At 29.0% G+C, this 12,909-nt stretch overlaps 2 protein-coding genes across 2 annotated transcripts; both read right to left on the minus strand.

Annotated features, from left to right (window-relative positions):
• Positions 1-6,741: 6,741 nt before the first annotated feature.
• On the minus strand, positions 6,742-7,147 carry LOC124924338 (abscisic stress-ripening protein 3-like). Its single transcript, XM_047464393.1, has 2 exons — positions 7,007-7,147; positions 6,742-6,915 (listed from the first exon to the last, which is right to left on the minus strand). The coding sequence occupies exons 1-2, from the start codon at positions 7,145-7,147 to the stop codon at positions 6,742-6,744; spliced, it is 315 nt and encodes a 104-aa protein (XP_047320349.1).
• A 1,728-nt stretch (positions 7,148-8,875) lies between these two features.
• LOC124925852 (abscisic stress-ripening protein 3-like) lies at positions 8,876-9,320 on the minus strand. Its single transcript, XM_047465967.1, has 2 exons — positions 9,149-9,320; positions 8,876-9,043 (listed from the first exon to the last, which is right to left on the minus strand). Exons 1-2 carry the CDS (start codon positions 9,287-9,289, stop codon positions 8,876-8,878), a joined length of 309 nt encoding a protein of 102 aa, XP_047321923.1. The 5' UTR covers positions 9,290-9,320.
• Between the last annotated feature and the right edge of the window lie 3,589 nt (positions 9,321-12,909).

A 12,909-nucleotide genomic window follows, 5' to 3' on the forward strand; every position in this document is an offset into this window, starting at 1 on the left:
TATCTATATTGGTCTTTATTCTATCCCCTATGAATCTAATGAGAGAAAGAAATAGTCAACAAAATAAAGGAAAAAACCTCCTCAAAACATTTCTTACACTCAAAACCTCTTTTCAAAAACTATTAAAATCCTCACATAGAATTAGCTATATATGAACTAGTGTCAAATGACTTTGATTTCCTTCCAAATATCAATATCATATTGTACTAATAAAATAATGTTTGACTTCTTACAAATTAAATACTAAATTGTTGCAATTGAAAACAATTGTATCTAGAAATTTAATAAATTTTTGCAAAGGCAAAACTCACAAATTCCAATTGATCTAAATTCATTTTGTAGCATGAAATGATAACATTATAGGTCGATTAAACAATATCATAAGATATAATTTGGATGGGTGGAATTGAAATTAAAATTGACATTAAAATTGAGAATAAAATTTAATTTGGAATTTCTAACCGATTTAGCATTGAATTCAATACCTATATTTAGAAAACTATAATAAGATTGTAATTCAATTTCAATTCATACGTCTAAAAAATAATATAATAAAAATAATATGCATATATATTATTTATATTATTAAGATATTGGTTTAACACAATTTATTACGATTGCTCAAGTGTTAAAAGTTTTTGTTTAAAGGTCGATTATATATATATATATATATATATATATATATATATATATATATATATATATATATATATATATATTTTGACATGTTAAGTTCATCAATTCAGAAAAATAAAATATTAGTTCGATGTATTAACTTTCTAAATTGAAATATATTATTTCAAAATATTAATTTACTAATTTTAAAAAAAAATTACATTTTAATTTTACAAATAAAAAATTATCAATTCAACTTAACCATGTTATAAATATAAAATAATAAGATGTTTTTGTTTTTAAAAAAGGAATAAGAATTATAAAAAAATATTGAGAAGAATTCTATTTGAAATTCTAACTCTTCTTACTTTTAAATATTCTACTTAAACCTAAGAATTAGAATTATACTCATTCAAATACCAATTTCATAGTTATCATACACATTATAATTGTATTTATATTGGTCAATTAATATTTGGGATGTGAACATTGTCTATTTTTACGAATTTTGAAATGTATTATTAATAACATATTTGTATGCACTCTCACCCCCAATAAACTAAACATCACATAACAGGTTGAGAAAATGAAATGTATTTATACACTTCTCAAGATAGAAACTTATACACTGCTCAATGAGGACTTATTTCTAATTTAATTTAGTCATTGTTTCCAACACTCCCCTCACGTTAGGAGTGAATAGATTAAAAACTCCTTACTTGCCAAGAATGAGGTTGAAGAAGGTTTTATCTAGAGACTTCGTGAAGATGTCGGCCAATTGGTTCTTGCTCATCACGTAAGGTGTTTCAATTTGGCCAGATTGTACTTTCTCTCGTATAAAGTGACAATCAACTTCAATATATTTGGTTCGTTCATAAAAAACGAGATTAGATGCAATATGACATGTTGCTTGGTTATCGCAATACATTTTCATAGGTTTATTGTGAGATATTCTCATATCTTAGAGTAGATACTTAATCCAGATAAGTTCGCTAACTGTAGTGGCCATAGCCCGATATTTCGTTTCATCGCTGGATCTTGCAACCACATATTTCTTCTTGCTACGCCAAGTGACTAGATTCCCGCCAGCAAATGTATAGAATTCGATGGTTGATTTTCGATCATTACATCATACCTAGTCTACATTTGAATATCCAATAATGTTTGAGCAATAATTTCTTTTAAGCCAAATTCCTTGTCCTGGAGTAGCCTTGAGATACTGAAGTATTCTTTCAACAACTTTGAGGTGGCTTGTTCGTGGAGCATGCATGTACTGGCTTACTGCGCTAATAGAAAAATGATATATGGTCGAGTAACAATTAAATATATAAGTTTACCCACTAATATTTGATACCTTCCGATATCTGGTAACAACTCACCATCTTTAGAGTTAAGTTAGGAGAGGTGTCCATGGGAGTATAAGTTGATTTTAATCCTAACTTCCATGTTTCATTTAATAAATCTAGTGTATATTTTCTTTAAGACAAGAACAACCCTTTTGTGAATGTGATATCTCCACCCCCAAGAAAATACTTAAGAATACCTAAGTTTTTGATATCAAAAGTTCATTGTAAGTACATTTAATTTTTTTTTATTTCTTCATCATCATTTTCAGTAATTATAATATCATCTACATAAATAAAAATAAAATAGATGAGTTTTAATAAACAAGGAGGAATCTGCCGTACTTTTTTTGAAACCATTTTGAAGAAGTGCATTACTTAATTTAAAGTACCAAGCTCTGGAAGATTGTTTTAGTCCATATATAGCTTTATTAAGTTTACAAACACAATTAGAACTCAAGTTCTCTTTGTGACCTGGAGGAAGAACCATATACACTTTCTCATTTAAATCACCCTACAGAAAAGCATTTTTTACGTACATTTTAAAAAGGTTCCAATATTTATTAGTAGCAATTGATAAGATAATTCAAACCGTGTTCATTTTAACTACATGAGTAAATGTTTCCTCGTAATCTATACCATATGTTTGAGTATATCCTTTTGCTATTAGACGAGCCTTGTATCTATTTATTTTTCCATTACAGTCATATTTTATTTTAAATACCCATTTGCAACCAATAGTTTTTTTCCTATAGGGGATACAACAATGTCCCAAGTATGATTTTTTTTCAAGTGCTTCTATAGCTCCTCACACATAGCTTGTTGCCATAAAGGGTTAAAAACAGCTTCTTGAAAATTGCTAGGCTTGACGTTATTTATACCAGTTAAGAAGTTATAATATGATGGAGATATTTTTTCATAGAATAAGAATTTTTGAATAGGGTAGGATACCTTATAAGTAACATAGTCATCGAGTTTTGCAGGTAGTCGGCTAGGACGCAAGAATCTTCTTACACCTTCATGTTCTGATAATTTTTCTAACTCATTTGTTTCATGATCTCCTTCTGAAATAGGTTGGCTATCTTGTTCTCGTAGATTTCCGATCCATGTGACTCGTGATTTCCTCTTGAGAATTCTCTCCCTAAGATGGTACCGGATTCCAAGTTATTGCTCCCTAAGAATTCATTTTCTACATATACATCTTCAAAAGGGTTGAAAGTATGAATAAAATCGTTAAAATAATAATAATAATAATTTCTTTGAAAATGGCTTGTGCTCTTTAAATGTAACATTTCTTGAAAAGTAAATTTTGTTAGTGTCAGTATCATAAAATGATACCCTTTTCGAGTTGTGGAATATCCAAGAAATATGGCTTTGATAGAAGATGCACTAAGTTTATCAGTGCGATTAATGTGGACAAAACATGTGCAACTGAAGACACGCAAATGTTTATAAAAGATTTTTTTGTTATTTAAAACATTGAGTGGAGCTTTCATTCAATACAGATGTAGGAAGTCTGTTTATAAGTTGAACGGTTGTAAGAAGGGCATCAGACCAAAATCTCTTAGGAGCATTATATTACAAAAGTAAAGCTCAAGTGACCTCGAGAAGATGTCTATTTTTTTGTTCGGCAACACCATTTTGGGTCGGACATAGATGAACTACGCCCTTTGATTTGAAAAAATTAAGAATTTTGAGTTAATGTATCCAGTTCCATTATCAGATCGAAAGTTTTTAATTGTTCCATTAAAATGATTTTCTGCAAATGAATTAAATTCAAGAAATTGCTCATAAACCTCCACCTTTGAGGTTAAAAGATAAATCCAAGTTGTATGTGAGATACCACGAATGAAGCTAACATAATTTCGAAAATTATTATACGAATTGATAGGTGCAAGACCCCAGACACTTGAATGTATCAATTCTAGAGAAGCTTTAGTTTTATTAGTAGAGATGGGAAAATGAAGTTTTGTTTGTTTTGAAAATTGACAAATATCACAAATTGAGCAATAATTATCTATTTAAAATTTTGTTTCAATACTTTTTTAGACGGATGCCATAGCCTTTGATGCCATAAATCGTACTTAGAACAAAGATATGTATTTAAAACACTTTTAGAAAAATAAACAATGTAAATATCGTTAACAAGTTATCCTTCACTAATCTTCATTCTCATCAACTTGTCCTGATACATGACACATTTGTTTTAAGATCTTTAGTAATCTTACTAACAGATTATAAATTTGGGGATAATTGCGGAACATAAATAATATTGTCAATCTTTTTTTAAAATATTTTAATAGACTCTTGTCCTAAGATGGGCATATTTGAATCATTAGTAGTTTTAACATTTTGCTGTGAATTTTTAATAGAAAGATCCAAAAAAATATTATTGTTTCCACTCATATGATCTGAAACTCCTGAATCAACTACCCAATAATTAAGGTTATTGCAAAAATATGTAAAATACTTATAAAAAATACTTGGGTCCACCTTTGATATGGACCGAGCCTCTTGAGTTTGCATAAATTTAGTGAACTGATCAAAAAGACTATTGAAATTGGGTTGATTGTTTGACCTAGTTGACATATTAAAGTTGGATTGTCCAGTTGTTGGTCCATTACTCTAGTCTATTTGAGATTTTCTCTCTTCTTCGTTGCTTTGAGCAAAAAAACCCTTCGGGTTTCTTCCTTTAGAAACTCTTCCTTGTTCTTCACCATTTCTTTTTGTCGTACGAAGATGAGGATAGTGTATGAAACAAAATTCCTACACATGACCCTGTTTCTTACAGTGATTGCAGAAGAGATTGCTATTTCGTTGAAAGTTCTACGATTTGTTACCAAAAAAGCTTGATTTTCACATGTTGCTTGTCCCTTGCCTCCCATAGCGCTCATTCGTGTCTCCTCTTGTTGCAACCTTGAGACCACATCATCGAAAGATGGAAGATTAAGAGACAAAAGGATCTAAACGCGGATGACATCCCAAGTCTGATCTAGGGAAGCAAGCAACTGATATATCCCTTCTTGTTCTTGTCATTCTTGCAAGGTATTCTCATCATTGGTCAGAGGTAAGTACAAGAAAATGTCTTCTTTTTTCTAGTGAGCTCACCAACGACTTTAGTAATCGACTTCGGTCCCTTTTTTAGGGACTAAATTTCATACCTCAGTTGATATTTGTACGCATAATTTTGAGTATTTTCATATCTTTTATTGACTAAATCCCATATTTCCCCTACTGAATTCTTTCCCGAGAATGTTTTTGAAATTCTCGGATCCATGGAGTTTAGAAGCCAGCTCATGATTTGATAATCACGATCTTCCCATTCCTTGACTTTTTTTTTAGATTATCCTTAGTGGATTTCTCTGTGATAGTTGGTTTGGTTGATGTTATAGAAATATGACCAAATTTGAGCCTCCCTTTGAGGAATATAGTTGTTGATCGTGCCTAAGAGATGTACTTCTTTTTGTTCAAAAGAACCGAGGTGATCTTCCCGGTTGAGTGACTATCAGTAAAGTTGCTCCCGAGAGTAGACATCATCGGCTTTAGAGAAATAGAGATTTTTTGAGATTAAAAAAATGCACAACAATCAGTGTTAGCATAAAAGAAAAAATTAGGCCGAGATTAACTACTCTAGAAAGTGAAATGTATTAATATGCCTGTTAGTTTGACAAGTGAAACTATTTATACAAGGATATAAAGGAGCAATACACAACTCAATGAGAAACTTATACACTTCCCAAGATCAAAACTTATATACTACCAAGGAGGACTTATCTCTAATTTAATTTATTCATTGTTTCCAACATGCTATATATTTTTTTAAATGAATAGAGCCAGGTAATTTATCGACAACCTCACTTATTTTTAATTAAAATAAATCTAAATCAAAAACTTGAAGCCTCTCCTTCTTCCTTTTTCCTTCTTTACACAAAAAAGACAAATTAACTTTTATTTCTTCATTGTCTTTTATTTATTTATTGAGTCTTAATTTGTATCTAGAATGGATCGACCACCAAACCTATACAATGGTACAAAGTATAATGAAGAAGATAATTATCCTAGAGATGATACAAAACATATTTTATAATATAGAGTCAAACCAAACTATATTTTCTAATCTTCTCTTTCAGTATAGCCGCATCGAGTTGAATATCTCAATATCCCTGAGGTCTAGGGTTCGAGCTCGTCAGACGATATGTTTTGATGCCAACATTTTAAAAAAAGATTAACATTGTAATTTCTTATTGGTATATCATGTATTTATAAATTCAAGTATTATATTTATTTAGTTTTGTGAGCATTCTTTCTAGGTTGTGAGTACAAAAAAATGTGTATAATTTAAGTTGTCACATTTAGTTAGATATTTAAGGAAGGGGTGCTTGATTTGATTTGCTGCATCTAAGTTCTCAAACTCATCAAAACCTGATGCACCTTCAAGAGCTTGCATTCAAATTATAGAAATTACAAGTAACATATAACAAAAGAAGAGATTGTGTCGTTTCTTTTTCATGGATATGTTGCTCGTGCTACTCGAACTGCGAATATAACAATCGTGATCGATCAACTTTTAAATATTAAAGAACAAAATATCTTATATTTTAACTATGATTATAAGTAACATATATAATAGAGATATGACATATAAACACCTTTGGTTCAAATATCAAGCAAACCATAAACATAATAATGATCAAATACAAAAACACATAATTATAAAACTTCAACTCAATTTTATTACACAAAAGAAATAAAGAAACCAACTTATGGTTAGAGGAGGGTTGCCCTAGTGCTTGTTCTCGCCCTCAGCCTCTTTCCTCTCCTTTTTGGCCTCCTTCTTCTCATGGTGCTGATGGAAAGCTAATCCGCCAGATCCAACAGCTATCGTTGCCGCGATCTCTTCCTTTATCTTGTGACTATGTGCATTTTCCGGGTCCTTCTTCGCCTTATGCTTCTCATGCTGACAAAACCGAGTATAAATTTTATCATAATATATAGTAGATCATGAATCGGAATATAAGACTAATAATAGTATCGAGGCCGTGACATACCAAGGCATAGGCGCCTGCAGCAACAGCACCGAGTTCCCCGAGTTGTTGGAGACGTTTGTGGTGCTTCTCTTCCTTCTCGTGATCAACGGGTCCGTCTTCCTTTTTGTGGTGGAAAAAGTGATGCTTCTTCTCCTCTTCCATTAGTGATTCTTCTTAATTAACTTGTTTATGTTAATCTTAATGGTGATTAATGGTAGGTTATGTACTCTGTTTATATAATGATCAAAGAATAATTGTGGGGATTTCTTAATTAATTAAGAATTATGCAACTTGACGTTGCTCCTTCCAACTAAATAGTGACAACTCCTTGCAAGATTATTTTTCAAGGACACGACAATGCAACTTTGTGAAACAAAGTCAGGTTATATATATTCTAAAAAAATATATATTTAAAAGAAGTTACAAAGTCATTTCTTATTGGTCAACTTGTTTCCACTATTTATATTTGAGTTAATGTTAATGTACATTGCACTATTCTATTTAACTAGATTAAATTTTATAGTAAGAATAATATTATTAGTCGGTATCGGTCATTTTGTTGTTCATATCATCTGATTGAGCTCACCAGTTCCGCAACTATTACCGTGGTTGTTGTCAATGGGGATCCCCATTCCGAAAGGTTACTAGGCCTCCATTAGGTCCAAAGTTGTATGTCACTACTATGGTGCCGGTAGATTCACTGCTTCAGCGTCGTTATCAGACATTACAGGTTGAGCATCTATTTTTCATATATCACTCCACACCGAGAAGAATGATGTGTACCTCCAGCAACAACCAGAATGGAACCATAGACTCGTAGACTCCTATGCAGAGAAGAGTTACAGTCTAATCACTGCTCCGTAGGCTCCCCATTTCTTGCATGCTATAGTTATTCGTTTCTCTCGACGGAAGGAATGGGAGATTAACGATAAGCCAGATGCTTCGCAAAACATATTCCACTTTAAGGCATTTCGTTGCACTTAAATCACCCTCGTGAAGAGGCACATTCGATACCATTGATGTCCAATATATAGCTTTGATAGTAATGATTGGATCTATTACTATAAAGTCCATTGAGTATAACAAAGCAAATGATAGTATAACCATCAACATTGGGATGATACTAGGAAATATAGTCTGAATAATCTCGATATTAGTTCCATTACCAATTATTTGCGGGATTGGATTTTTTATAGTGAAAATGCCATAAAATGCAACCAAGATCCGTGATACATAAACCAAAATAAGAATGAGGAAGAAAAAGTTGTGATGATGCAATTCCTGAGAAATCCGTGTTCGTTTCCTTCTTAGCATCAAATATGACAAATTCCCGAATCTAAAGTTGTTTTTCATATTTTCAATAAAGAGTTACTGAAAATAATTTTTTATTAAAAACCTATTTAAATGTATTCTTCATTATTTGTATTAGTTTTTCACTATTTTAGTCGTAAAATTATTATTTGACAAAACATTTTTTTAGTGTAGTTTATAACTCTTCGAGTATGTCGTTCAAAATATTTGATAAAGATTTTTTGATGCTGTTTCAGCTTACTCTATTTTAAAATTAATCGTTTAAGAACTCAAATAATCCGTCTTTGAAGTGACCATTAACCAATGGTATAATTTTTGAATATTCTCTTTTGAATATTTTGTTTTTTTAATTTAAATATATTTGAATATCTGCATTATCTAATATTTACTTTCATTATGTGTGTAGATTTTATATTGTATTATCTATTATGATATCACAAAACACCTTTGGTTCAAATATCAAGCAAATCATAAACATAATAATGATCAAATACAAAAACACATAATTATAAAACTTCAACTCAATTTTATTACACAAAAGAAATAAAGAATCCAACTTATGGTTAGAGGAGCGTTGCCCTAGTGCTTGTTCTCGACTTCTTTCTTCTCCTTTTTGGCCTCCTTCTTCTCATGGTGCTGATGGAAAGCTAATCCGCCAGATCCAACAGCTATTGTTGCCGCGATCTCTTCCTTTATCTTGTGATTATGTGCATTCTCCGGGTCCTTCTTTGCTTTATGCTTCTCATGCTGACAAAACGAGTACAAATTTCATCAATTTATTTAAATAATAGTAGATCGTAAATCAGAATATAAGACTAATAATTAGTACACGAAATCGAAGTCGTGACATACCAAGGCATAGGCGCCTGCGGCAACAGCACCGAGTTCCCCGAGTTGTTGGAGATGTTTGTGGTGCTTCTCTTCCTTCTCGTGATCAACGGGTCCATCTTCCTTTTTGTGGTGGAAAAAGTGATGCTTCTTCTCCTCTTCCATTAATGATTCTTCTTAATTAACTAATTGTTTATGTCAATCTTAATGGTGGTTAATGGTAGGTTATGCACTCTGTTTATATAATGACCAAAGAATAATGTTGGGGATTTCTTAATTAATTAAGAATTATGCAACTTGATGTTGCTCCTTAGTCCTTCCAACTACAAGATTAATTTTAATGGACACGATGGTGCAACCCCGTGAAACAAATTAAGATGACAAAGTCATAATATATATAAATAAATAAAGTATTATATTTATAAAAGGAAATAATACTATATTTATCTATTAACTTGGTTAAATTTATCTATTAATGGATTAAATTTACTTATTAACCGAGTTTATGTCTAGGAATTTGACAAAATATGTCATGAACCAAAAAATTATTAATTGTGTTAATCCATATAAGATTCCTACAAAAAAAAAATATGATAGTGCCATGGATTAGGAGGTTGCATTGACAAACAGCTAGGCAACCACAAGTTTTTCATAAATATTACTATTAACTTAGTTATTTTATTATAAAATAAAAATATATTAAAATATTTTGAAATTATTATTTTTATAAAAACATTTAATTGTTTTAGTTTGTATATATATTTTATTTATAATTAATAAAATTTATGATAATTTCAAATCAATATTTTATATATATATATAATTATTTTTTAATAAAATCAATTATTTTTTAATTTGTATCTATTTATAATACATTTTATTATAAATATTTAATAAATAAACACCTAAAGTAAATAATAATAATTTAATTAAATATCTTGAAATAATAATTTTATTTTTAAATATGATAATAAGTTTAATAATTATAATATATATTTCTATTTATAATATATTTTTTAAAAATATATTTTTTAATTTTATGATCTTATTTTAATAAATATAGAAAACTAATTTAAAAAATGATTTTCATAATATTAAAAACAAAATCATTAACAATGTCAATAATGTATTATAATAATAAATTAAGATTAAAATGTTTTAATATAATTAATTATTTAATATATATATATATATACACATAATATTTTTATTAAAAAATATATTTTTTTATTTATTTTGTAGAATAAGTTCCTTATATAAAACAATCATTACATATTTTAATATATATATATATATTAAAATAAAATTATTGTTTTAAATTATTTAATTCTAAACCAAAATTCTTTTAAGTAAAAGTAAAATGCTCTTTTTTCCGCTCTATAAAATAAACTAGAAAAGTTGAAATATTAAATTTTTTATCACTCCGATTGCTTTGTTCTTTCTTCCATCACTCATATTGAATTGACATTTCATTTTGTTAGTTGCATTTGGTTTGGTTTGACATCCTATTTAATTGGAACTGTTTTTTCGTTTTGAATTTTTAAATTTTGAATAATACTCAAAATCGTTGGTGGGTCGTTTACTGCTCATATCTTCCGATTGTGTTAATGATCTTTTTTTGAGTCCGTCCCCTTCTTAGCAACAAAGGAGAGAAAATAATCGGATCGAAAGTTATTTTTTATATTCTAATAAAAAGTTACTTGATTTGATCATTAATATGGAGGATTTCTTACCGGCTCCTATGATTTGTATGAATTTCTAACTATTTCGATCATATATGTAGATGACTCATTTTCACTTTGCCTGACTTTTTTCAGTGTTGCTTATCAATCCTCGGCTAAGGATAATTTTAATTGTCATTCAGTATTTTTGGTCGAGCTTTTTCTGACACCATTTAATTGATTTGTTCGGCTGGTTCTACTTCAACAATTATTGTTCAAACACTCAAATAAGTTCGTCTTTATAGGAATCCTCGAAAAATCGCATGATCATTAAATATTTTCTAACTAGAGTTTTATTTTTATAAATTATTTATTCAATTTGATATTTAACTTATCAATTAATAATTTTGATTTTTTATATGTTATTTTGTTTTAGTTACTAATGAGAATTATTTGATTCTAAATTATTAATATTGACTTCATTCATTTTTATAAATAGAATTTTATCTAAATTAAAATTTTAGTATTATTACAAAATCTAAAATATATTTAAATTGAAATTATGATTAAATTAAATTTAAACCATTATAAATTAAATTTATTAATCTTATTAAAAAAATAAATTTTCTAAATATTTTTTATTTTATAATAAAATATCTAATCGGCTGATAATAACTTCATATCTTTTCTAATTAATTTGGATACGAAAAACAAGTACACATAAATTAACATTAGTAATAATTTTCGAAATAAATGATAAATTTAGTACGGTGTGGGTGTGATTGTTAGAGAGTTTTCTCAAATTTAGGACTCTCCTAATATTTTGTTATTTAAAAAACTTTTTTTATCTTATTTAATTATATTTGGAACTCCCCGTCAGTTATTTATTTAATGTTAATTTTTTTTCATTATTATATTTCTAACTTAATTGCTTTATTTCTTTCTTTTCTTTCTTTCACTGGCGTCCGCGCGATCTCAAACTAACAGTGCGACAAACTTCACAAAACGACCATTATACTTCGTCGACGTTCTTCTTCATCGTTTGTTCTTCTCAAACCAATGTTTTTTTCATCGACGGTTCTTCTTCGTCAAATGTTCTTCTTATAGGTATGAGTCATATTTAAGCATCTAGGAAAATAAACGGTTAGGAAGGCACAAGTTTGCATTTATAGTCAGTTCTCATAAAGTATAGGTTTAAACTTTAAGTTATGATTTAAGTTCAGGTATGGGTCATCCTTATCACAAATATAAATTTTCTAATTTTTAGGAATAAGAGCTGCTTCAAAGTTAGTGCATCAAATCTCACAAACTTGACTAAATCAATATATCTATTTTTGAAGTTATGTGACTGATTTCATACTATTTCACCTCCATTTATATCAGTATACAAATAAAAATATATAATATTTTCTATAGGATACTTTAGTCTTATTGTTAATGTGTAAATGCAAAAATATACTTGTGTAGACTAGTATAATGATTATCAGATTATATGTATAGAGTATCTAGTTTTTGAACTCAAATCCATTAACCAATCGCTAGGCACTTATGAATCCATTGACCGATAATCTCTAGATACTACACCACACAAATTAACCATCGCTACATTTTAAGTCTAAATGTGCAAAAAACCAACTCTATTTGTATTATAAACCTTGCACAACTATAAATTTGCTTTCATGAATGATGAAAATGAAAGGTTTGTGCATTTGTTTTATACAATACTTTAGTTTATCTTCTATTTTGTAAAATTATTTAGATGGAAAATAATGGATATTAATTGTTTTTTTCAGTTGAATTGACTATAAGTTAGTTTATAGTTATAAACCATGGAGGAACACTCCATAAAGTCTTGAAGCAACACAATATGTTAATGGGTATAAATTTGTTACATGCGTAACAAATTTGGATACATTTAAGTATTTTGAAATAACTGATATTGTTTACAAGCTTGGCTACAATATGAAGGATGTTGAATTATTTTATTGTGAATCTTAGTTTATTGGTTGGCCTTATGGAAATCAATGACGACATAGACATATTATCAATATGTTCAGTGTTGAATGAGTACAAACATAATTAAATCTATATAGTTCTTCAATTAGAGGAACCTTTGGATTGTGA

Source organism: Impatiens glandulifera, chromosome 2 (assembly GCF_907164915.1).
Source record: "Impatiens glandulifera chromosome 2, dImpGla2.1, whole genome shotgun sequence".
NCBI classification, from domain to species: domain Eukaryota; kingdom Viridiplantae; phylum Streptophyta; class Magnoliopsida; order Ericales; family Balsaminaceae; genus Impatiens; species Impatiens glandulifera.

Bases quoted from the DNA above. Each gene is read 5' to 3' on its own strand.
- LOC124924338 (XM_047464393.1), bottom strand. From the start codon at position 7,147: ATGGAAGAGGAGAAGAAGCATCACTTTTTCCACCACAAAAAGGAAGAC. The intron at 6,916-7,006 runs GTATGTCACGGC...CGGTTTTGTCAG, and splicing joins CTGCAGGCGCCTATGCCTTG to CATGAGAAGCATAAGGCGAA.
- LOC124925852 (XM_047465967.1), bottom strand. From the start codon at position 9,289: ATGGAAGAGGAGAAGAAGCATCACTTTTTCCACCACAAAAAGGAAGAT. The intron at 9,044-9,148 runs GTATGTCACGAC...TCGTTTTGTCAG, and splicing joins CCGCAGGCGCCTATGCCTTG to CATGAGAAGCATAAAGCAAA.